General features: G+C 24.8%; 1 protein-coding gene across 4 annotated transcripts; it reads left to right on the plus strand.

The window, feature by feature from the left end:
- The first annotated feature begins 47 nt into the window (after nucleotides 1–47).
- LOC129614460 (zinc transporter ZIP13 homolog) lies at nucleotides 48–27,955 on the plus strand. Of its 4 annotated transcripts, XM_055529063.1 has the most exons (7): nucleotides 14,011–14,174; nucleotides 15,061–15,465; nucleotides 24,980–25,776; nucleotides 25,860–25,973; nucleotides 26,046–26,453; nucleotides 26,523–26,678; nucleotides 26,813–27,955. In XM_055529063.1, the coding sequence occupies exons 3-7, from the start codon at nucleotides 25,560–25,562 to the stop codon at nucleotides 26,989–26,991; spliced, it is 1,074 nt and encodes a 357-aa protein (XP_055385038.1). In that variant the 5' UTR covers nucleotides 14,011–14,174; nucleotides 15,061–15,465; nucleotides 24,980–25,559; the 3' UTR covers nucleotides 26,992–27,955. The 4 variants fall into 4 exon arrangements, with proteins under 4 accessions (XP_055385047.1, XP_055385055.1, XP_055385030.1 ...); XM_055529072.1 differs by lacking the exons at nucleotides 14,011–14,174; nucleotides 15,061–15,465 and adding an exon at nucleotides 48–848; XM_055529080.1 differs by lacking the exons at nucleotides 14,011–14,174; nucleotides 15,061–15,465 and adding an exon at nucleotides 48–304.
- The last annotated feature ends 20 nt before the right edge of the window (nucleotides 27,956–27,975 follow it).

The following is a 27,975-nucleotide window of genomic DNA, read 5'->3' on the forward strand; positions in this document are numbered from 1 at the left end:
ACGAGCATTTTAGAGGGTTAACTTTTCAATTTTCTTTTCATCGTGAAGTTTTCAAGTTTTTAACTTTTGTTTAGTTCGTTTTACGGATAGAAAAGCAAAATTTTTTTTTAAATTATAAAATAATATTAAAATAACTTATATTTTTAGAATATAAAAATTTAATTTCATCTACAAAATATATTGAAAATAAAAGAAAAATATTGTATCATTCAGTTTCTTAAAGAGAGGAGACGCTTTGCTATGCTAGTTCTGTCAAAAATTTCCATCAAATAAATTTTGCGTACGAAAATGGAAAAGGCGATAGGTATTGACCAAATAAATAAATAAATAGGTTTAATACTCAGTTTGTGTTCCAAAATAATTCAAAAAAAAAGAACTTGTGTTGTTGCTAAACAAAATTGTTTTTAATTATACAAATAAGGATATAAAAAAAATGTCATCATTTGTGGCCATATTGGAACTACTTAATGTAAATTAGCAACCGCCGCCATTCTTTAGTGCAGAGTGCAAAAGAGGACTAATCACATATCAGTCAGTCAGTCAGTGAATATGTCAGATAATTATTTTTTAATACAGTAAAAAGGCTGTTTAACCTAGTGTGACGTAAAAATTATCAAAAAAAAAAAATTAAATGATTCTGGAAAAAATAAAATTATTTATTGAATAAATCAGCTTTTTGTTTCTGATCAGAACAAAAATTGATTAGTCCCAGACAATTGCGTATTAATAGGTTAATGTTTGTATCCACTAATTCTAAAACAAAATCGTATTTAATTTATAAATGTTTTTATATACAAACTGTATGGTATTTTGATAATGTTTAATTGCATCGACTGACAGTTATACAGGTAAAAATTTACATAAAAATATTTTTCTAATAGTTTAAAAAATTAGATAACAATATGGAAAATAAAATGGAAACAAAAAATGCAATAGATTCTACCGAAAAAGCGCCTGTTCTTCAATCAATTGAAGAACCATATTTTCAAGAACGATATCCTGGGAAAGTTTGCATTTTGTGCAATTTAGGTGAAAGAAGTCAATTAGGTCAAGGAGAACTTCTTAGATTAAAATTAAATGAACCTGAAAAAATAGCAATTTCACAACCTATCGTTGAAGAAGAAAATACTTCACAATTGGTGCAACAAGAAGGTAAAAATTCTATTCCTCTTAGTAACAGAAGACAGAAAATTATTTGCAAAATTAAATCGAATAATGAATATGTAGATGAATTGCAAAAAATTGGTTACGTTGAACAAATAGATTTTTTGTGCCTGCTCGATTCAAATAATTATTATTATATTCACCGATTATGTGCAACATGGTCATCTGGTGTGCAAAGAGAAAAAAATGGAGTTTTGAAAAAAATTGAAATAGTGGTATCACAAAGTCTTCTGAAGAAATGTTCATTATGTAGTCACTTTGGAGCTAGTTTAGTATGTAAAATGACGTGCCCGAAAATATATCATTTTCCATGTATATCTGCTGTTGGAGGTTTACAAATTATAAGCAATTACACATCATTTTGCCCTGAACACGTTTATCAAGCTCCTTTAATTTATGATTCTATTAGTTGTAGAATTTGTTCAAGTAGAGGAAATGTTGCAAATTATGTTATGTGTTCAACATGCGGTGACTTATATCACGGAACATGTATAGGATTACCAAAATCTCCTGGAGCAAGAGCAGGTTGGCAATGTAAATCTTGCAAAAAATGCCAAATTTGTCGATTACCGGATGCTACAGAAGGTAGATCGATAGATTGTGAACATTGTCAAAAAATGTATCATGCGAATTGCCTTCGACCTATTTTATCTTCTATTCCGAAATACGGATGGAAATGTCGATGTTGCCGAATTTGTTCTGATTGTGGATCGAGGACTCCTGGTGCTGGTGCATCTTCAAGATGGCACGCTCATTATACGGTTTGTGATTCATGTTATCAACAAAGAAATAAAGGCTATTCGTGCCCAATTTGTCATAGAGCTTACAGAGCTGCAGCCCAAAAAGAAATGGTGAAATGTGCTGTATGCAATAAATATGTTCATAGTAGTTGTGATCATGATGCAGATCTTAAAGCTTATTTTACAAAAAAAGAAACATCTCCCGAATATCAGTATATATGCCCACCGTGTAAAAGTGCAATTCAAAGTGGAAAATATTCAAAAAATCGACAACAGTTCGAAGAAGAAATATTACCAACAACTCAAGATAGTAACAATTTAATTGATGAAGCTGAATTTGATTCAGTTGAAAAAAGTACGGATGTGGGATTGGGTAAAGGAAAACCATTTGCTGCGATAAAAATGGTGAAAAAAAGAATTGGATTGGGTAATACCAGCAGTAGTCGTGGAAAAAATAAAAACTCGTTTTCAAAAAAACCTAGAAATTTAGAAAATTCTAAAAAGCGTGGAACAAGAGGTAAAATAAGGCATTTTTATGGAATTCCATATCGACCTGAACAACAAATATTTCCTAACAGCGATAAAACCTCAGAAACAACTAAATCTTCAGAGGAGGAGCCTGGTGGTGATAATCGGCTGATTTTGTGTTCTGTTAAAAATAAATTTGTTTTTTCTCAAGATGTATGCGTAATGTGTGGTGCTATCGGTACCGATCAAGAAGGTTGTTTAATAGCTTGTGTCCAGTGCGGACAATGCTACCATCCATATTGTGTTACTGTTAAAGTTACTGCTGTTATATTGCAAAAAGGTTGGAGATGTTTAGATTGTACAGTGTGCGAAGGATGTGGTCAGAAAAATGACGAATCTCGTTTGTTACTTTGCGACGAATGTGATATATCTTTTCATACATATTGTATGGATCCACCTCTAGAAAGTGTTCCTGCAGGGGTTTGGAAATGTAAATGGTGCGCAACATGCGAAAAATGTGGTAAAAATAGCGAAATGGTTAAAGGAGCTTTAAAAAAACATAATGGCATTGAATGCGAACCGTGTATTAGTCGAGAGATATGTCCAATATGTAGTCAAAACTATAACAATCAAGATTTAATTATTAATTGTTCAGCTTGTGAAAGGTGGTTGCATTGTTCATGTGATCATATGTTCAAAGACGAAAGTGAGGTGTATGAACAAAACGTGTTAACATATAAGTGTCCCTTATGTCGGCCAAAAGAAGAAATCGTTAAAGTTGAAAATATTAATAATACTCAAACTGAAACTTCTTCAACGCCCACCCCTCTTCCAATACAACAACCACAGGCTCCTCCGCCTGAGCCTCCTGAATCTGTATATTCTTTAGCAGGTTGCCATTTGATGGATGGTGTTTATTTAAGTGATAATGGTGCTAGAACAATAAAGGAAATGCAAATTGACACAATTAAAAAGAAAAGGAGAACAAGAATGCTGACCAACGACCTGAATTCGAAAGATATTGCTAGTGTTTCGGGTATGGAATTAAAATTACATGATGAACAATCAAATATAAACAATTCTCCAACTTGTGGTGATCAACAAGGTGTAGAACCAATGCAATGTGACAATCTAAATCCTAGTTTAAATGAAAATTTATTGTCTGACAATGGTAGCGTAAAGAAGAAGCGTCAAAGAAATTTGCAAAAAGTAGGAATCGGTGGGTTCTCAGTTAAAAATAGGCAAGTTAGAAAAGAGATTGGAATTGAAAAATCAGAGCTTGAAAGCGGTCCTTCTAAAGGAGAACTAGATCGTAAAAAAAAAGGTTTAAAGAAACGAGCTAAAAGTAAAATTCTTGAAAGTTACCCTTCATATGTTCAAGAAGCGTTCTTCGGAACATCTTTATTAAACACGGAAAATGGCATTTTGTTTGAATCAGACTCAAGTGATAATGAAATTTCCCAAACAAATTTGTTAACATTATTAGCTGCTACACCAGTACCTCAACCGCAACTACAAAATCAACCTCAAATACATATTCAACCTCAAACACAGGCCCAACTTCATAACCAATCGCAACAACAACAGCAACCTCAACTCCAGCCGCAACCTCAGTCAACAAGAGTATTTGTGCCAGACAATAGTTTAGATAAGAAACAAGTAATAACTGCCGTAACACCTGAACATATAATAAATGTTACGAAAAAGCTCGAATTTAATTCAACGCCAAATTATTCAATTGAAAACCAAACACAATATACAAATGCAACTGGTATTATAACCGATTCAATAGATGTTAGAAATAAAATAAGTCAGCAATCAGTGATGAATTTCCAAACAAACATACAACAACAATCTCCAAAAATTGAGCCAACTCCTTCGCAAATTATTAACTTACTACAGGGAAATGCTCAAATGCCATATATATCAAATATAGAAAAACAACAAGTAGTGCAACAGCAACGTCATACACAGTCACCACAACTTCAACAAATTCAACAGCAACAACCTCAAAATGTTCAAATTCAAAGTGTTCAAACACCAGTGCACATGAGAAATTCTCAAATAGACATTTCTAATTTCTCTTTATCTTCCAATAATTCAAATGATTCGCTACTATCACCAACACCCAGCAATAGCAGCATTGTAACAAATGCCAATGTTCCACCAAACAAAACTGTCGAATCAATTAATAATGAAATGTCTTCAACTTTGCCACAAGAAAGAATGCGCCGAGATGAAGAATTAGGCGAAATGGCAACAATTTCCGCTGTTTTGTACGCTAATACCAGGTATCCTAAATTAAAAGAAGAATATCCAAATTGGCCTGAAAGGTGTAAACAAATTTATAAATTTTGGCGTTCACTATCAAATGAAGCAAAAGCCCCGTTCTTACAAAAAGCTAGGGATAATCGATCTGCTCTAAGAATGAAGAAAATTCAGCAGAATCATGATAGAACTATATTAAATCATAAAGCTCTAAAAGAACAAGAACAAGAAAGATTGTGGAAATTGCACCAATTTAGAGCGAAAGAACAGCAATATAGTACTGAACCACCCCAGTTAGTTCAACAACAACAACCACAACAACAGCAACAAGTTCCAAATAGTACAATAACACAAGTTACTCAAACATCACAAATGTCTCAAGTAGGACAACCAATTCAACCAGTAACACAAGTACCTCAAGTACAACAAATTTCACAAATATCACATTTAAACCAAGTACCCACACAAATTCAACAACAAATACAACAAGTAAAGCAAATACAACAAATGCAACAAGCTCAACAAGTTCAACCTAATCAACAACTGGTACAACAAGTTATACAAGTTACACAAATTCAACAAATACAGCAGCACCAGCAGCAACAACAGCAGCAGCAACAACAACAACAACAGCAACAACAGCAGCAGCAACAACAACAGCAACAACAGCAGCAACTGCAACAACAACAGTTGCAGCAGCAACAACAATCACAGCAGCAGCTTCAGCAACAACAATCGCAACAGCAACTGCAGCAACAACAATCACAACAGCAATTACAACAAAATGCTACACAAATTGTTAAAGAAGTTCCGGACTCATCCACATACCAAAAGGTGCCTTACATGCAATTGCAACAGCAATCTCAAACAACACAACAAATTCTAAATGATCCAATAAAGAAAACCACATACATAACTAATAGTGATATGCTTAAAAGTAATAAAATATTTAACGTTTTGCAACATCAAGCTGATCCAAATATTAATTCGATACGTAAAATTCCCACGCCAATCCCCAACGCAATTGTATTTCCAAATACAAATGAACCAGAATTAAGCATTAAAAAAAGTGTCGATGTTGTGGAAGAGGATAGTGATTTCTTTGAAAATATCGATAATGCTGATGATTTATTAAGTTCATTAACTAGTGATTTGGGGGGTGATTTTAACATATTAGAATATGCTGATACAGATTTTGATACATTAATTGATCAGGGTAATCAACAATTATTTGATAAATTAGATATTGAAAGTGATTTAGATAAAACAAAAATGACACAAGAAGTTTTATCCGAAGAAGATTTATTATTACAAACCAGTTTAGATCCTTCAATTTCAACAAATTTACTAGATATTAAAACAAGACTTGACATTAGTGACAATCCAATGAGTTTTTTAAATATTATAACAAATAATAATGTTGGTCAAATTACACAAAATATTTGTCCATCTGTAACGGTGCCTCCTCCTCCATATCCTGGTCCACCGCCGCCTTATCCGTCGAGCGAAAACAAAAGTTAAATAAAATGTTAGTTAGGGAAATTAATTGAAAAGTTATTAGTTAAAAATTGGAAAATAAAACAAAAAAAAAAGCAAAAAGTATAAACAAGCAACATTACATTAAAAAACAACAAAGATGAGAAAAAAAAATAATAACAAGAGAAAAAGTTTTCACTTTTTTCATTTTTATTTTATTTTCTTTGCTTATTTTAAATAAATTATTTACAAAATCGTTTTAAATGCATTAAGAATTATAAAAAAAAAATTTGTTTATATAAAACGTCTGATTTTCTGTTTTTTTGGAATAAACTTCTTTGGTAAGTCGATTTTGTTTTGTTTTTGTTTTATAATACACACTACTTAAGCGGTTCATATATGCTATTAAACATATATTTTAATAAAACTTTAATATTCAAACAATATTTATTTATTAATAACGTTTGATATACAAGGTTCCTAAAGAAAATTATTAACACAATTCTTTTCTTTCAATTTTTTTTCATCATTTTGTAGGTCTATCGCATTGAAATTGCAATGGTTTTTATACTTGTAACATTAAAGCCCTTTAATTAATTCATTATTTTATTTTGTACAAATATTTATGCCTACATTTTCTATAAAGATTGAATATGAAATTTGAATAATAGCGTGAACATGTCTGAATTTTATATTCTTTAATCTTTAAAATTTAAGATTAAGAATTTAATTTAAGAATCTTTAAAATTTAAAAGAACTTCATATTTAAATTACAGAAGTTTTAGAATGTACGTAATAAAAATATTGTGTTTTATTTCAAAATTAAAAAAATTCAGATCATCAGTTACAAAAAATGAAAATTTTTTAAACTGGCCACTCTTAAAGTATGCTGCTCTTAAAATTCAAACAAAAAAAAATAATCTTTTGAAGTTTTCTTTCATTAATTCTGAAATCAGTTTGTTTAAGCTTGCTTAAGTTATTTTATAACTAACATTTACAGTTAATTACCAAAATTCTAAATTTGCAGAATTTTATGAGTTATAAATTCTTTTTATCGTGACTTAGTTATAATGTTAAAATATGGTGGAATTCTGCAAAGTGTCTTATTTAATTGTTTTGAATATTTTAGTCTCGAAATAACAAAACAGTGCTGTCTATAGTTACTTTCAATGAATTAAGTCACTTTCAAGTCATTTTTTATGAGATGTGATTTAGAACATCGCGTTACGTTTTGCTACAAAAGTCTATTGATTCGTCTTATTAAATGTACATAGATATAACCATAACTTGACTCATTTAATAGTAAAATATTATTTTTAAAATTATTAATAGTTCAGTAGAATTTAGGCGTTTGGTCTTTGTTTCGAATATGTGAAATTTAATTGAGAATATTTTCTAAAACATTATTAAGAATTTTAGTTCATATTAACGATATTTTATACTAATTTTAAACAAATATTAAATTTAAATATATTCTGCTTTTAAAATATTTTTTTAATACCGTTCAGATTATGAATTGTCATTTCAGTATAATATGAATTGTTTTTAAAATTATGCCATTAGGATTCACTATAGAGAATATTTTATAAGAATTTTTATTGATAATATTTATAAAAGTATTTAAAATTGTATCGCTTAAAGAGTTTTATGTACAGCTTTGCAGTTCTAGTTTTTAGCATGGAATTTTAAAAAAATTCACCTTTTCAAAATTTCAAAAAAAATTCAAATTACATTGTAGAAATTTTCAAGCAAAATAGTAAAATAATACGATCCCTTTAATAATTCAGGTCACAGTATTGAAATTTTCAAAAAGTCGTTGAATTTATCGAGTTAATGTAACACAATATAACACAAATAGTCTTTTTAGAATAACATGTAAATGGCTAAAAAAAAAAGTTTCAAGTCAAATTCTTTAATTTTTCGAAAATAAACTCGAACTCATAAAAATTATACGTTAGTTGTTTTTATATTCTCTCGACATCTTATTAATTGACTGCTGCTACTATATCCTAGCCATTCTCAATTTTTGAAGATCAAATTAAATCATTTATTTAAATTCTTAATAAATTTTTTCAAAAATGTCTGTTATTAAATTGAAATATTTTTTGGCACAAAAACTTCTTATAAAATAAAATTATTTCGAAATAAAAAAAAAATTTCATCATTTCATCGAACATTTTTTTTTACTAAAATTACACACTCATTACTTTTTACCATTTTCTTATCCTAGTTTTCATTAAATATTTTGACATTTCTAACAATAAACAAAAATAAATGGAATAAATAGCAAAAACAATAAAAGTACAAATACTATTTGGGTAAAATTGTTAAAAATTTTAGCTATTTCTGAATATTATTTTATTATTTTTATTATTTATTATTAAAAAAAAATATTTTAACGATTTTGAAAACATGTTCTCAAAATTTTAAAATTTTGCTTAAATTGTTTCTTTAAAAATTTAATACAAATTAAATAAATTTGTACAAATAAATTAACAATAGTTATAAAGCACAAATTCCAAAATTATAAATAAAAGAATGTGATTTTTCGAAAATTCAGATCTTAGGTGCCAGTTACATGTCAGACTATATCTACAATTTAATCTGATCAGCATTTACATATCAGATTTTATTTACACTTTTACGTTAAAATTTTGACGGCAATATTAACTTTTCTATATCTACAAAGCTGGCAACAAAATTTAAAACAAAAATCAGCTGATCGTGGCCAAACTTTTTTAAAATATTATTTTGCACCATGTTACTTTTAAAAATCTGACAGAAAATCCGATGATAGTCGAATATGTTTATATTTTTTTATGTTGTCAGACTGCAATTACACGGACAGATTCTCATCAGATTCATATTTAATCGTAGATTAAATCAGATGTGAAACAGTCAACTTAAAATCTGCAACTCCAAACGTTTAAAAGCTCTCCATTTAATTTATGCAGAAAGCTTTCCAAAATTAATTTTTGAAAGAACCCTCTATTATAAAAGCTACATATGTTTTTATTTTCAAAAATTTAATCTAATCTTCAAAAATTAATATTTTAAATTCGAAACACAGTTTTTCATATTTACAAAGTTTTCCTTAAAACCACAGAATTTTTAGAATAAAGCAAAAAAACTATACAAATATAAACAAAAAAAAATTTTTTTTATCAATTACCTTTTTAATTACTGTTACTAAGTTCATTCTAAAGTACTCTACTTATTTATTCTTTAGTTAAAATTTTATAATTTTATAATTAAAATCAATAAAATCAGTATTTTATTAGTTTTTAATTTCAATTACAATAGTAAAGTACACACTTATTTTTTCTCTTTTATTCTTTTTGATAAAAAAAAATTATAAATTCTCTGATATGTTGCGACTTTAGTTTTATTCTTTTATGAGTGTGTTTAGAAACTAGAATAATTTTGTTATTGTTTGTTTTTTTTTTTATGTTTATTATGCTAAAAATTCTCTTTATTGCAATATTTGTCTAAAAATACTACTAGGAGAGCGCCTAGTAGGTACTCACTTAAAATTTAAAAGAAAATTAAAATTACCACGTAAAAAAAAAAAAAATTCTAATCAGATCTTTTTCTATAGCTGAGCACATTGTGTCGAATAAAAATATTGTACATACTTACATTTTCTTTTTTGAAGTACATAATTCCAAAAAAAGCTTTGTGTATACATAATTGTGTGTCTGTACATGACTTGTGAGTTCAATATGTACGTATGTACGTATAAAAATGTATAAATTTTTTTTTTTTAAGAATTAAAGCCGGTTTATTTTATTTTGCAAGGTCAGTGTTCTTTTCTTACCTATATACATATACATATATATATATGTAAGTAAGTATGCTAATTTATGTTTATAAAAAATTATGCTTTTATATTTTTAATTTAATTAACATATTTACATACATATGTATATGTATTATGTAAATATAAATGAATGTGAAAACTTAATTCTAATAAGATCAAAACTAATTGAAAATTCATAATAAAATAGAAATAAAGTTGGGTCAAACCAATGGTTTGTATTGTAGCACTTTTCCCTTCAACAAGTGAAAATACTGCTTTTAAAAACAATCTATGTATATCCACCACACTATTAAAATTATTTTCATTCATAAACGAAACTATTTCTAGGATTGCATATATTTAGGATGACGCATATATGCAGTCTTTGAAATAAAGCAAAAATTAACATAAAAAGGGGTTAACATAATGCTCGATTTTAAGGGTTAATTGTGTGAGTTAAGAAAAATAATTATATTTTTTAATTTCATGGAATATACCGTTAGCTTTTTGCGTTTATAGAAATTTGAAAAAGCTTGCGGTTTTGGAAATATAAGGTGTCAAAAATTCAAATTTTACAAATTTCAAGAGGTGATAACTTGAGAGGGGGTGGAGAAGGAAAAAAATTTTCTTCTAACGGAATAAACTATTTGTTAATGTCTAAAAGCCCCTAAAATTTCAAGCTTCTGCAGGCTGGGGTATAGGAGAAAAACGACATCAAAAATTTGGAAAAAAAGGACTTTAGATAACGGTAAATTTGAACGGCCATTTTGTTTTTTTAAAGTTTAACTATAGTATACGGCGCTAGGGGAAGCAAGCCACTGCCTTTCTACGCTTGCAAAATTTTAAAAATGCTTATGGTTTCATTGCAAGAAATAGTTAAAATGGGCCATTTTTGGGGCTTTGGGGGGGTATAACTTCTAGAGGGGGGGAGACAGGTAAAAATTTTGTTCAACGGAAATAAGTTTCTAGTAAAGATCTATGCACGTATTAAATTTCAGCTTTCTATCTTTAAGAATGTAGAAGTTTTGTAAACAGACACACGGACAGACGGACGGACGGACGGACAGAGTGAAACTAATAAGCACTTTTTTTCAAAAAATTTTTGGAAAAGTGCTAAAAACGAAGTGAAAAAATTTAATCTAATATGAATAAAATTTTTTTTATATGTATTAAGATTACAAATTTTTGAATTATAATAGAAGATGATAAAAGATAAGATTATGTCACTTTTAACTACATAGAGAGTGAGAATAAAAAAAAATTAAAGAATTTCTTTAATAATATCAAAATGTACAGGAGGATTGCAATAAATTTCTTTCTTAATAATATTTTATTGCAATGGCAAAATTAAATTGTCAAATAGAAAGCACCACCATCCAACTATTAATTATCTTTAATTCAATGCAAATGAAAATATTGTTTTACGTTCTTATATTTCCTATTTCGTTTTCCCATAGAAAGTGCAAGTGATTTCTTTTTGCCATGATTTAACAGACGTTTCTCAAAGTCTATGACAATTCAAACATAAAAGTTAATGGGCAATACTTTCTTCACCTCCGAAATTATATTTAGAAAAATGTTGTTTTTTTTAAACATAATATTAAAATGCAATTACTATTGCACACATATATTAAGCATAATACATAATATATTACATTTACGTTTTATATTAAAATTTTAAGTTTAAATGGCTTTCATGCTCCTTAACAAACTTATCTACTCTTTCTTCTATCGAATTGGTGAAACTAAAAACTTTTTTAAATTTTATTATCGCACGACCAATTTTATATTATGATCGAACACGATCCCCTATGGTTATACTATGGTCGTGATGCCCTGTTCAAGAATTGCTGGGTTGCACAACCTGTTAGTACACCTAATTGAATCGTGCCCATTTCTATAGTTTTTTCACAATGTGTTTTCGACTTAAAATTTTAATACATTTCTAAATTTATTTATGTACATAACATGTGAATAGTGTATTAAAAATACATTTTTTTTTTTTCAAATTGTATAAATATGCATTACGATTATTATCGCAATCACTTAGTGACACAATGCTCAGAATCAATATTAATCATTATTATAGTGAATTAATCATATATGTAGATTCAAATTATAATTACGCATTCAATTTCGCAAAATCGCGAATACATATATACGTCACTTTCTTTCTTTAATCATAGACCGGTAATTTCCCAAAATGGAATAAAATTTTCATATAGAGATATATATTTTTCGAGACATTACCTTTTGTATTCTTATTTGTCATCGCAATGAAGAATCTATACTTAAGTCCGATAAGATTCATATTCAATTATAAATTAAATATAAATAGCTTTTGAATATTTTACTATAAAAAGTAAATATCAGACAATGAATGTATTTAAAAAAAAAAAATCTGTAAAATAAGTACCTATTGAACGGAAATTCTTAAAAATTAGTTACCATTCATACACATATATTTAAACAGTACATTTTATTATTTAGGTAAGTTTCAGAAAGAATCAATTTGTTAATTCTGAAGAAACTATAAAGAAGTTCTACTTTTAAGAAACTAAAAAATGTGTTATAAAACTTAACTCAATTTAACTCTCATCAAAAAAAAAGTTGAAAATAATACTCAAAATAGAGAAGAAAAGAAAAGATTAACTCGAATTCCTTTCATGTGTGCGCAGTATTTAATCAAAACTTAATATGTACACATATAATTTTTTTTTATATATTACATACATATGGTAAGATTTATGTATATTAATTTAACATTTCAAGCAAATATTTCACATTTATTATTTAAAGGTGTACGTACAGTCGAACATACTTATTTTCAATACACATAAGCTCCCTTATACGCATTACATATTTTGTACAAATGTAATCCAATTTCTAATTCCTAAAACAATTTGAAAAAATTAAGTGCAACTCGTTTAAATAACAAAACTTTTATAAGCACCAAAAATTTTGATAGTTTTGTTAGTGTTTAATATAAAGAATTTCCGTTCGAAAGAACAAATTTTTTATACCTAAGCGCTTATAACAATAAAAAAAATTTCGCTTATTTCCACAAAATTTTTAAAACAATATGTATGTATGTGATAAAAAACTTTGGAGTGCCGTCTGACGCAAAATATAAGAATAATTAATTCATGTTCAATATAGGTAAATAAGATATCCATAATAATATGTTTTCATTGTCATTCCAATTAAAAAGTTGACATAAAAAATTAATGTTATACACAGCGTTTTTATAAAACGCAGAACCAAATGATGTGAATATAAGCGTGTTCGACTGTTCGTACATATTATATATATTAATAACAGTACATACAAAGTTAATTCACATGCGATGAAATTCTACTATAATCAACAAAACTAATTTTAAATACTTTTTTCTTATCTTTACTTCAAAAGTATAATTATTTTTCTCAGTTTTTTCTTTTATTGAAAGTTGAATTGCATTTATTGTAAATAGATTTACAAATTGTTAATCAATAATGAAAATTTATTTTTTTCAATAATTGGTTCGTCAATTTTTTAATAAATTTTATTTGGCGGCTTTAAAACTACATTACATACCTATATACCTTCTTCATGCAAATATAAATTTAATCAATTCAATTAAATTCACTAATTTTCAACAATAAAATATTTATATTGCGATTATATCCCATCATACACACTTTAATACATATACTTAATTATATAATTAAATTAATTTAATTTTGGTATACAAATGAAAAAAGAAATACCACTAATAAATATTATTTGTAAAAACACTAAAGTTAACAGTATAACAAAAAATTTTTTGATATAAAATCACATTTTCATAAAAATGATAAATTATTACTAATATAAAAATATTGTATTATCAAAAAGCTACATACACAAAATTTAAGCGAAAAATTTTAGCAATATAGACATATATACATATGTATGTATGTAGCAGTTATTAAGCGATCATCGTATTATTTAGTTTTTTTTTTGTATATTCTTTATATTGTGTCGTCATCGTTGTTCTCATATTAAATTTAGAATAACAAAAAAACAAAGAGAAAATAATATATCAGAAAAGTAAAAGAAAGAAAATATAAAATAAAAAAAAATGTAATAACCGCGTTCAGATGGTAGGCTAAGGCATTCAGATAAAGTTTATTCAGTCACTAGTTTAGTCTTTTACTAATAAAAAAGCTGTTCAAATAATAAAAAAGAAGAAGAAGCAATTCTTAAAAACATTTTTTAGTTTAAATTAGAATTTTAAGGTGTATTTAATTATAATTTTTTATTAATCGAATTTTAAGAGCTAAAAACAGTTTAAATAAAAATAAATGCATAAATTATTAAAAATTTTCATAATTAAATATTTTAAATTTTAATAATTTATTAAATAAACGTGCACAGAAGTTATTCACATTGAATTTTTTATAAAAACGCATTAAGAGAAAAAAAAAACAAAAGAGAATTTATTGTATTTTATATGTGTTCTGCGATGAGCTGGCAATATTTTTTTATTACAATAAATATAAAAAAAATTTATATTTAAAAAAAATTAACAAATAAAAAAATTAATAATAATTTTTAACAAAGAATTTAAAAAACAAAATTTTTATTTTATGCGAAATATATTTTTTTAAATAATATCTGTACGTAAATACATATATATACAAACATACACAGTTATATTAATAATTAAATTCTATTAATTTTAGTAAACAAAGAGAAACGCGAGAATAACATATGTATTGTTAATTTTATTGAGTAAAATAAAGAAAAAAATACAAGGAAAAAGAAAATTATTGAGTAATTTTAAATTTTATTCTCATTCATTTTTTGTTTTTTTAATCTGAGTTTAACTCATTTTTTCATAATATAGTTTTAATGATAAGAGAGTTTTTATTAATAATGAAATTACGCATAACTGTTCAAGTACATATAAATAATACATATATTAATCACATGTAGTGATGATGACTGATGATTAATTTAATTTTTCACTCATATTTTATTTATCACTATTAAAGAAATTAAATTCAATGAGAAAAATTTATTCTATGAGAGAAGCAAAACAAAATAGTTGTGTATGAATTGAAAAAAAAAAAGAAACTTAAAGAGATTAAAAATTTTGTTTATTTTAATTGTTTTGTTTAGAATTTAAAAGACAAGAAAAATAAAACCACGAATTTTTTATCAAATTTTAAAAACTAATGTGGGTGGTTTACGCGGTACTGTAAACAAACATAAATGTATGTAGGTACTCTGACTATGCATAAATATTTCTAAATTATAATAAGTATAACGTGTAAATGTATGTACATAAATAAATGAAAATAATTGTACATACCTTACACATAAATAAACTTTTTCAAGTCAGTGTGCCATTCTGTCAATTAATCAGCTGTTAAAAGAATAAAAGTGATTTTTGTTTTTGATTTTTTTTTTACCTTAAAGGTGCTAATAAACAGAATAAATAATAAGAAAAATTAAAATACAAGAAAATAAAAAAAAAAATATAATTTTTGTTTATGGATAAAATCAAAGTGAATGAAAATAAAGGTGAATATTATGTTGTTGTTTTCTTTCTAACCATATATGTATGTATGTGCATATACATACTTATATTATGTATAAGTGAAATGGAACAATGAAGAATAACATATGTTTAATGTCTTTAAAATAAGTAAAAAAATTTTCTTTTGGAAAATTTTTGCCTATAAGGTAAAGTAAGGTAATTTGGTCATGTTAAGCGACTTTTTGGGATTTCTAACCAAAAAATAAAAATGTATTTCAAAGAGATAATGTGTATACAATAAAAGGATCATTTTATATTGGTTTGGAATATGTGCAAAATTATTTTTAACTTTTTCAGACATTCTGAGCTATAATATTTTTTTTTTTGAATTTCGAAATACCTGCAAAAGTCATGTAATTTTGTCAGCAAAATCATTGAGTTTTAACATTTGTCATGACAAAAAAAAACTAGTTTTTAATTCAATTCACTGGATGAAATTATGAAATACATAATGAAAACTTAAACTTTGTAATGACAAAATTAGAATCATTAAAAAATTATGTGAAATTTTGATTTCGTCATTGCCTTATTGCAATATTGAATTCCGTCGCCTCACAAAATATCTTTTAATAGTTAAATTAATTATGATTTTTTTAATTTAATTTATTAAAATATAACCAAAAATATAAAAAATTACACATACTAATTATATATCCTTAAGAAATTTTCTGTTTTGCTTAATGAACACCTTAAAAAATGCATTAATTAAGAATACTTCCTTAATTTAAATAATTTACTCTTATTTTTCAATAAAGTTTAAGAGATGAAGTTTATTGAAAATGAAGTGCGATCTATGATTGAAATTAACAGCACTGACGAAATCCCCTTACTTTACCTTATTTATATATGCATATTATATATTTTAAATGTTTATAAATTCATGATGACAGAACATCGTGATTAGTACAGTGAACAACAATATTAAATTAGTATAAAATTAATATTAGTGTATGTGTAAGCAAATGCATGTAAAAAAAATATTTATGGTTTAATTAAATCAATCAACACCTACTTATAACATATGTATGCACAGCATAATTACAAAATATAACTAAAATCATAAAGAACCTGAGGCATTTTAAAATATTAAGTATACAAAAGCTGGTTAATTTCAAAAATTTTAAGATTATTTAATAAAATTATGTTATATTAGAAATTCGAATAAGTATTGCAAAATAACTAAATTAAGTTTATGTACCTACATACCTATTGTTTTGAAATATTAAAGAATATTTAAAATAAAAATTAAAAAAAAAAAAAGCGAATGGCAATTCAGCAAAGATTATGTACTTGAATGAACAGGAATTAAGGTAGCATCCTAAAAATTAAAATTAAACTTTAATTAAAAAGAATATAAATGCAATAGGAAAGGAAATGTTTTCTTAATTTCATTCCTACAAATTTCTATTTACTTAAAAATTTAATCCACATATTGGAATTACATACATACTTATGTACATATATATTTACTAGTCATGTTTAATAAATTCTTTGTTCATATTTTTAAAATAAATCAAATTGAAAATAAATTATCTTAATAATAATTTTATTATTTTGTTAAAATTAATTCAATTTTAATGCTAAAAAATTTTATGTATAAATTAATTTCTATTTTACCATATCTTACCTTCATTAATTTATTTTTTAAAGTCTATATTTAATATTTTTATTCTATATTAATAGAATACTAAGGTCGATAGACTTGATTCTTATATTTTTATAAAAACATTACACATACACACGTATGTATACAAAACATGATTTAGCTACATAGTTATGTATAGATATATGCATATACATATTTATTTTGTTTAGAGAAGAACAAGTAAAACTCGTATCAAAGAAATAACAAATCAGCTGATTGGTATACATACATACATATATGTAAATATATATTTCAGTAGTATATTATAATTTTCAAACATGTAGTTATCTCAATGTGACCTCATCATTAAACTTAAATATATTTTAAATTTTATATTTTAGATAATTGTTCAATTTCAATTCAATTTTTAAACGGGCTTCTTGCTTAAATTCTGGTACATACTTTATTTGCTCTACTTAACATATTTAATCCAAGCTTCAAATTTGAGTACAGAAAAATAATTAGTTTCTTAAAATTATATATGAAATTAATTTGGTAAGAAACAGGTCAATTAGTTGAATAATAGTTTAATAACTAATCTAATAAGCAAGGGTCAGGGATAATATTAAATATATTTTTATTATTAAAAGAAGTTATAATTTAAATTTTAAAATTTTCTAAAATGCTTTCATGTTCTTTTTGATTTTTCAAATTCAATCACAAAATAAATAAGTATAGCTACTATAAGTGATTAATTTTTTTATAATTTGCCTATCAATCAAGCTGTTCACGTAATATCGTCGATTATTTCATTTAAACTTTATTCTTTTTTTTTTCTCAGACTTCTTAAAGCTTTTTAAACAATCTATAACAAAAACTAATTTGCAACATCAACTCTTTTATCAACTCTTATAATCTTATCTTATGATGGTATTATAAAACGTGTGTATGTTTTAATTACTTATCTACATATGCATATATATGTATATATATATATATATATATATATATATATATGAATGGTGAAATAATCAATTCTTGAAATCAATGAATTATACTTAATTATAAAAAACAAATGTGTATATTAGCACTATTTCGTTGAGTTTACAATATTTAAGTGAATATAAGTATGTGTATACAATTGTATTGACTTATATGTTTTGAGAATGAGAAAATATGGTATTAAGTAATACAAAATATATACTTATCTCTAAATTAAAGTATGGTTTTTTTTACAATACATCAAAAAATTTGTACATACGCCAAAAAAACACGGTATAGTATATGATAAGTGATAACACATTATATTAAAATATTAAAATAATTTGCTTTAAAATGAATAATTACCAATCCAGGGTTCCTATTATAGACTATAGAGGTTCCTATAGAAGTTATTCTGAAATTGCAGAAATCTTTTGAAGACAATACTTTGTTTTTGCTGCTGCTCTTGGTAGAGGGCGCAAAGCCATACTTCCAGAGCATGCAAAGCGAAAAATTGAGAGATTTATGAAAGTCGATCTAAAAACTAGTGCTCCCAAGATAAGCTCTAAAAAGTGACCAAAGCGTGTCCGTAAACCCTTAAACTGTATGTAATTTCCTTTATTATCAAAAACAAATTTTGAAAAATGTTCAGAGTTTGCCAAACAATTTGTTTCACAGCCTGAGTCAATAATATTTGTTGACGAGTCCATACTTAACGTTTTCGGGTTTGATAACCGACGATTCGTTTAGCGTACAGTCAATACCCGTTTAGAAAATGAAAATTTTACTCCCACAATCAAACATCGACGCGGAAACGTTATGGTTTAGGGGGCATTTGGACAAATCATATGGAAGAACTAGTATTCGTGGAGTCAACTAAGGACAAGATGGGATATTTGAATATTTTAAAAAATAATTTGGTTCAAAAACCCTTGGTCCGTATACTTACATACAATAATTATAACGTTTGATTTGTTTTAGAACTGTAACAAATTGAAAAATAAGATTTTCTAGTTAAAAATAACAATTTTTTTCTTCATTCTAAAACAATATGTACTGACAACTAAATTTTGTTTTATTAGGTTTTTTCCCTTATTGTATTATATTTTTTTGGTTCACGGATGAATATGGGATGAATGTCTAGTACATCTAATACCAGATTTATATTATTATTTATTTTAAGATGCTTTTTCATTTTACAACGTAAACCAAAAAAAAACTTTAAAGATTATTCAGAAATATGACAAATTTTGAGTTGTAACATTTTTGTTGTAATCAAACGATATGTAAATTAAATGCATATGTGTGTAATACCAATTATGTGTATAAGTATGTAAGTATTTACTAACTTACGGTAGAGTAAAAGAAAATGAGAAAAAAAAATTATTTTAGAGATTATTTTAAAATTAATTATTTAAAAATAAAATTATTGTAAAGAAATATGAAAAAAAATTATTTAAAATACTGAAAGTAGGATATTTGAATATTTCAAATTTACATATGTATTTACGTAATGCAGAATCACGATTAATGTTTGCTTTAAAGTTTGCTTACGTATTGTTTACGATTAATTTTCTTATTAATTTAAAGAACTTTAAAAGTTGACTAATATTGGGCAATTTGAAATATAGAAAAACAAAATAAAATTAGAGAATGTTTTGTTAATTCTATATTTTTAACAAAATTTGCCAACTTAAGGCACTAAGAAATTTGGAAATAAAAATTATACTAAATAAAAAATATTTTTCTATGTTCGTCTTTTTATCACTTTTTACGATTTTGCAATATAGAAACCTAAAATTAAAATAGCCTTATCCAATCAGCTATTTTTCATTTTTTAAAAATCAAAATTTTCAAGTATTGCATTGGTACTAATAAATAAATAAATTGAGTATAAAAATTCATAACTAAATTTATTGCGGACGGCAATTATAACAGGGTATAACATATATACATGCATTTATATGTACTTGTATTTAAATTTGATATTAACCACAAATTTTAGGTCACAAAAAAAACATTTTTAAATCTTAAAATTATTAGGCATATTTTATCAATTTTTAAATAGATTATTGTTTTATTATCGTAAAGTGAATGAACTTTCCAAAAAGGAAATATTTACAGCATAACAAATAAGTTTTAGGCCGAGTAGGCTAGACGATATTAATTTGTATACTAGGTGTTTTGTAATAATGTCGAATGACATAAAGTCCAAATTATTATACAAACAAATTTTAATTCGTTTATGTTGAAAATTTTATTCGTTATGAAAATTTTGCCAACTGAATACGATTATCAAAATTTTTAAAATATAAGCAAGTTTTATAAACGCAATATGGCAAAACAAGAGCTACCAAACGTAATATTACAAAAACAGAACGTGGTGAATATGCAATATATTTTAAACTTTTCTATAAAATCAAAACAGTTCATGTGGTTTAATTGCGTTACTTATAATGATTTCGCTATACGAGTATAGCGAAAAATAAACAATGCTTATGAGCAAATTAGATTAGCAACATTTGTTTGTGATGTCTATAATTTAATGCACATGAATTTTTTTTAATTTTCCCAAAATATTCTTGATTTATTTAAAATTTATCAAAATAACAATAAACTGTTGGTGACTCAACTGATGCTTTTTCAAATTAACTTCAAAAACTTGTAATTTTAGGATTTCGATTAGAAATTTACTTGGATGAGTATTGAAAAAACCACTTTCAAATTGAAACAGCACATTTTTGGTACAATTGCATTTTACATATTATGTAACTTTGATTTTATTTCAATTCCATTATTATTTCAGCCTCAAAAAAATTTTTGACATTAACCTATAAAAAATTCTGAATACATTATGTACATAAATAAGTGAAACTTTGAAGCTTACTCATCCAAAATTGTGAAATATTTTTACTGAATTAAAAAAATGATAATTAATTAGTTCAAAATAGGAAAAAGTAAATAAGAAAATCAAAATTCACAATTTTTAATGAATTGATGACGAAAAAGTGTCTGGTGCTTATGATGTTTTTGGACTAATTCATCTTTTTTTTTTTATTTCATTTTAATGATATTGTTCTTCCATTTTAAATTATAACTAAATATAGAAGCGTCGCGTAATATGTATTTTTTTATTTTAATACGTAGTACAAGTAACACATACATACATGCCATATTTACATATAATGTATTATTATAGAATATAGATTATTTAAGTATTAAACTCTGTCATATACTGGAAAAGTATTCTGAACATAGTCCAAAATTTAATCATTTCTATTTATGTATATGTACATATGTATGTATGTTCATATATTAATGTGTTATAAACAAATTCCCGTAACAAAAAGTATGAATTTAGTAAAAATATTAATTTGAAAAAATCTAACCATCAAAAAAAAAGTTCGTTTCCCCGTTAAATTTTTCTTATCATGGATCAACTTTTTTCTTTTTGTTTTAAAAATATTATTGACCTTTGATTAATGACTCTTTGTTTTAATATATATATAAATACAATTTGTATTTATACATAATTTTAAAAACAAGGTAACATATTTATTTTTGGTTATCTTGAAAACATGAAATGCATATTTTTACAGATAAATACTTTAAAATAATTAAAATTTTACTTGAAAATGAGAAATTCCGGAAAAATAAGTGTATATAATGAAAATTACTCAATTATATTTAATTATTTACTCACCGGATAATATTTAGAACAAAGCAAAGTAATTGAGAAAAACGGTGAAAAATATAGAGAGAATGATTTACGATAAAATATTGCAATCGATTGCAATTAATATTTTTCCCCGTTTTACCTGAGCAATTTAAAAATGGGAAAATTATAAACAATATTTTAAGTTTAAAAATTTATATAAAAAAGATGAATTTTATATTAATGTAGTGCAGTTAGCATTTACAATTTAAGTTTTGAAGAACCAGAAGAAGCAGTTTTGCGCTTAGTAATTCACAGTAATTAATTAATAATTTTGATTTATATAGATCGTTAGGTATTGCCTTTTGTTTTTTTGTGATAGTTTTTTTGTTACAATTTTGGAAGTAAAATTATTAAATTTTGACGTAAAGCCGGATTTCTGTCAGATAATTTCTGTTTGATATGTAAATCAGAACTAGGCGTAGATTCAAACATACTCGTAGATATTGTCATATATGTAAGCAACTATAAAAATTTAAAATATATGTAGAACGTAAAACTTGATACTGAATTGGTTTTAACAATTGGGTTTCAGCATTACATAACAATACTGAACTTGATCGATTAAAATAACATCATTGCATTTTGAAACACAAGGATTTTCAAATTTTTATATTTATTTTTAATATTATAATAATTAAGAACGTCATGACAATTTTTTATTGTTCTGTTTTAGTTTTTCATTTTATGTAATATGAATAACGTGTAATGATAAAAAAATATTGTGCGTTAAGCTTAATAATTTTTTTTTTTATTTACTTTGATTAAATTTTTGTTAAACTCTTAGAATTCTTTCAAATAATTTTATTCACAAAAATATTCTCAAAAAAAAAATATAATAATAATAAATAAAATATTTACTTATCTTATATTGAATTATAACAGTATACAACTCTCTATTCAAATTGTATTAAGACGTCAGAGATAACATTACCAACTGGTTATATATTTAATTTATTTACATACATATGAGGTGTTATCTAACCTTCATATTATAGTGAGATATCATAATGAATAGAATCCTAAAAAAAAAAACTAAAAGATTCTAAATAGAATTATTAATAATTCAAATAAAGAATATTGATATAAATATTGCCATATAGATGATCAATTAAATGTTGCCATATAGTGACAGAAAATAATGCTAGGTTTATATTCCAATATTGTTAGAACGCATTTAGTATAATTGAAAATTACTAACTAATTTTTAGAATGATATTTTTGATTCAAGCTCACTCTTGTTATATTTCGTCTTCCTGGAATGTTAGTGATCTCTTCACAATTTGGAACCAATAAACTTTGAATATATTTTGAATCAGTTTTCTGTTTGATGCAGTTCAACTCAACGAAATATTTTTTTCTTTTAACATTTTAGAAAAAGATCGGAATTGTGTTAAAAATTTTCTTTATTTGATTAAAACAAAAAAAGGTTTGATGACTATCTCTAATAAAAATATGATTAAAAAATTTCATTTAAATTTTTACTTTTTGTTTTACTTTACATACTAAATTTAAATTTTTTAATAGTTTAGGTTCTTCATTTTAAAAAAAATTTACAATCGTTGCGCTACTGTTCACAAATATTTTTATTTTCTTGTTTTTCGTGTACGTATTTTTTTTTTTTTTTTCATTAAACATTTTAATCTCATAAAAACATAATTACCATTAGGTCTCTTTTATTGAAAAAAAAAACCATTCTATAATTTTAATATTTTTATCTCTTGTTATCTGTGAACGTGAGTTTTGTTCAATTGATAACACACATAAAAATACATAACCACACACTTGAATTGAAGATTAAGAAATAACAACAAGAATAACAAAATTAATTTTTTTTTTGTTTCTTGTACTTATGCTAAATTATTTAATTTCAAGATTGCATAGTAGTTGGAATTTTTTTTTTTTTGTATTTATTTTCTCCTTCTTTTAATAATTGCTATGCAATTAATCACAATAATGGATCGAATTTAAACTGGACGGGAACGGATTACAAAAAAAAAAAAATTTTTTTAATAAAAAGCGGTCGTAATATTTTTAATTAAATACACGTATTTTAACTAAAAAAAAATAATTATCTATATAAAATATATTTTACAGTTTCTTTTGTTTTGTCTTATTTTTAATATCTTATATAATAAAACAAAAATATTTAAAAAAATTTCATTAGGGTTGTCTAAAATGCCAAGCAATTTAATTTTAAAAACAATTCTTTAAAAAGATTTTCTATTTTCTAATCAACATATTTTTTTTTTCATTTTAGAGTAAAACGATAAAATGGGACCATTCAAGAAAATATTGAAAATTATTTTAGTTTTATAATATCTACATAAATATGTGAAATAATGAATTTATGACCATTATTAGATCAATTAAAAATTAAAACTTTTATAAATTTAATTTAGTTTGCCGGTTATTACTGAATAACACTATTGAATAATACGATAAGGAAAATTTTATTGTTTTAATTAATGAGATTTCAGTAATAATTTTTTTTTTTAGTGATAAAATCAAATTATTTATAAAATTACCAAAAACTAAATAAAATATGTAATACTATAATTTATGCTATAGGTTTTCTATTTTGAAATTAAAATATAAACTTATGTGATTGGACGTCAAATTCAAATCTAAACCAGGCTTCTAAGAAATTCAAAAAATACATGTCGATTATGATAAAAAGCAAGTCCAATAAGTTAAATAAAAGTGTATAAGTTGATTATATGGACACAACCCCATATAAGTGTACATTTTAAAATTTGGTCACATTTAAAACTTTATTTTTGAAAATTAATCAGGAAATGTTATCGTATTTTTATATTATTTGTATTATCACTTTGAAAAAATTTGAAAACTGTTAGATATTTAAAAATTCATAACTAATATTTGCCTAAAATTATATTTAAAAATTTTTCCGGCGGTTCATGTTCCATTTTATCGTTCCTCATAAATGAAAACAACACCAAAAAAAATAAAGAGTTTTTTTATAGGTTTTCTTTTCTTAATTCTAATATTTTTATATTTTTATTTAACTAAGAAAACTTTTTTAAATAATTTTTAATTTAAAATAATCGTTTTTAATTTTAATTTGTGATAATTGCCAAAAAAAAAAAAAAAGAATAATTTCAAACAACATTTTTTATAATGCTTTTTATTTTCCATAAAAATTAATTTTCATAATTTCATTCTTTTATTTTCTTTTTTTTTTATATAATTTCAGAATTTCTTTTTGAATAATATTTTGAATATCTCATTTATGATATTTGGAAAGCTGTAAGAGAAGCAGATATCAGAGGAAGAGCTTAATAAATCAAGGATTTGGTTTCTATTTTATTTATTTTATTTTTACTTTTTGGTTTACATGGCTTTGATTTTTGTTTGTTGTAAAAGAGAAAAAAACCAAAATTAAGAGTGGACAAGAGTTGGATTTTAAAATTATTATAGAGGCAATAATTCTCGTCATAATTTAATGATATAATTATTATTATACATGCAAGAAGAGGATCAAAATATAAAAAAAAATTATTTTGGTTTTTTTTTGTTTTTGTGAAGTTGGTATATACTTGAAGTACAATTGCAACTTCTGAAATGTTATTTTGAACGTTAATCAAAAAAAGAAAATAGAAGAATATCATCAAATAAATAAATTTATTTTGATATTACTTACAACAACATTATCACTTAAAATTAAAGAACTCCAGAGACAATTTTCAATAAAATTTTTTTTATAAAATTCTTTACAAAATATTAACAACAATTTTAATAAAGCAAGAAGCGGATAAATTATTCAAAATTTCATTATGAATTCAACTACATTTTTTGATGAAAATTTAATTTTCGTATACAAAGAGGTTGTTCAAAATTATCTACCCAATTTTGTTAAAAATTTTGAATATACACCATGGGTATTTTCTTTACTTGGCTCAGCTGTAATTGGATTAAGCGGTATTTTACCATTAGCTATAATACCAACAACACTTGATAAAAATTCATCAAATAAAAATGAAATATCAGATCGTAAGTACAAGAAAATATAATCTGTAAACCCTAATTTTAAAATTAATTTTAATTTTTTTTTTTATTTTTTTTATTAATTTTAGCTGCTGATTCAAAACCCCTTAAAGTATTACTTAGTTTTGCAGTGGGAGGTCTTTTAGGTGATGTTTTTCTACATTTATTACCAGAAGCTTGGACAACTGATTTTGAACAAAAAAGTAATATTATTTAAAATTTGTGATATTAGCATTTTATAAAATCATAAAAATTACTTTTAATATTGATTTTAGATATAAACGGTCATCCGTCTCTAAGAAGTGGTTTATGGGTTTTGGCTGGCGTTTTAATTTTTACAATTGTTGAGAAAATATTCTCTGGTTATGTAAATGCTGATGAAGATAATCCACAGCCAAAATGTGTTGAAATAGCAAATTGTTTATTAAGAAAATCTGGTGGTAAAATTCTTGAAGGACAGCAATCAGTATCATGTTCAGCAAGTGGTTGTGATATAGAAGATGTTCCAAATGGCTGTTATTTACGAGAGCGTGAAAAACAAAAAAAAGAGCAACCAAAAAAAGTAGCTGGTTATTTAAATTTAATGGCAAATTCAATTGATAATTTTACACATGGTTTGGCAGTAGCTGGTTCTTTTTTGGTATCATTTAGGCATGGTATATTAGCTACATTTGCCATCTTATGTAAGTTTATTTTAATTTTAAAAATGTTTTATCTACTATAAATTAATTCATATTTTATTTAAATTTTAGTACATGAGATCCCTCATGAAGTAGGAGATTTTGCGATTTTATTACGTTCCGGTTTTAGTAGGTGGGATGCTGCTCGAGCTCAACTGTTAACTGCTTCTGCTGGAATTTTAGGTGCACTTGTTGCTATTGGTGGTACAGGAGTTACGTCGGCAATGGGTAAGATTTTTTTTAAATGAAACCAAAAATGTTTTCCCTTAATTAATTTTATGTTTAAGCTAAACAATGTTTTTATTTTGTATCACATTATATTTTACTATGTTATATTAAAATTTCTTTATTCTATATTTTAGAAGCAAGAACATCTTGGATAATGCCATTCACCGCTGGAGGATTCTTACATATCGCCTTAGTTACAGTATTACCAGATTTGTTAAAAGAAGAAGATCCTAAAGAGTCTATAAAGCAATTAATTTCCTTATTATTTGGTATATTTTTAATGGCTATTATGACAATTCTCTTTGAGTCATAAAATTTTAAATGTTAATTGATTTAAATACGAAACACACACACACATTACAAAAGAAATATGTATTTTTTTACAAATAAAATCCACTCCCATTAATGTTTTTTTTTATTAGCGATTATTGATAATTGTTTTAATTATATACAGAACTGAGTTCTTATTTTTACGTTTGGTAAGATGATGTATGTAAATATATGTATCTCTTATAGATATATTCAATGCATATTTTATGATATATGCGAAAGATAATATGCCAGTTGTAACTTACCTAAACATAATATTATTACTGATGTTAGTTATTATTTAGTGAGATTTTCACATATTAGATTTGTTAAAATTTCTCTAGTTCGTAATTTCAAAATTAAAATTGAAATTATTTATTATTATTTGTAAAAATTAAGAAAAACGATGCAATAAATGTAATGTCTATGTACTATAAATTATGTTGTACATGTAACATAACATGTATTTTGTTTGTACAGTTTTACTTACATAATATTAGAACTTAAGTATTTCCTTTGATTGATATTCTATATTTAAAATTAAAGCACAATTATATTACGAATAATTTCAATTTTTAAATAAAGCGTTAGTCAAATATAATGTTAATCAAGTTTTGCTCAACATATGTAAATTATCAAAAATTAATACTAAATAATAAGTACCGTCAGCTATATGTGTTTAGGATGGTTATGACCCGTATGTAATTTCAACATTACATCTTTCATTATACACATGCATAGGTTATTAATCATTATTTAATATAAAAAAGAATATTGTAGTCTTTTTTTTAAATAAAAAAAAATCATAAATATTTAAAAATTTTTGCTAAGAGTTTGAAATTCTCTTAATTAATTTAAAAAATATATATATATATATAAATATAATTTTGTTTGTTTTTTTTTTACTTATAACAAGTCAGAAATATTAAATTAAATTATTAAATAAATACAATAAAAGCAATAAAATTTGCTTTAAGTTTTGTTGGAT

Source organism: Condylostylus longicornis, unplaced genomic scaffold, assembly GCF_029603195.1.
Source record: "Condylostylus longicornis isolate FDR11 unplaced genomic scaffold, ASM2960319v2 ptg000004l, whole genome shotgun sequence".
Classification (NCBI taxonomy): domain Eukaryota; kingdom Metazoa; phylum Arthropoda; class Insecta; order Diptera; family Dolichopodidae; genus Condylostylus; species Condylostylus longicornis.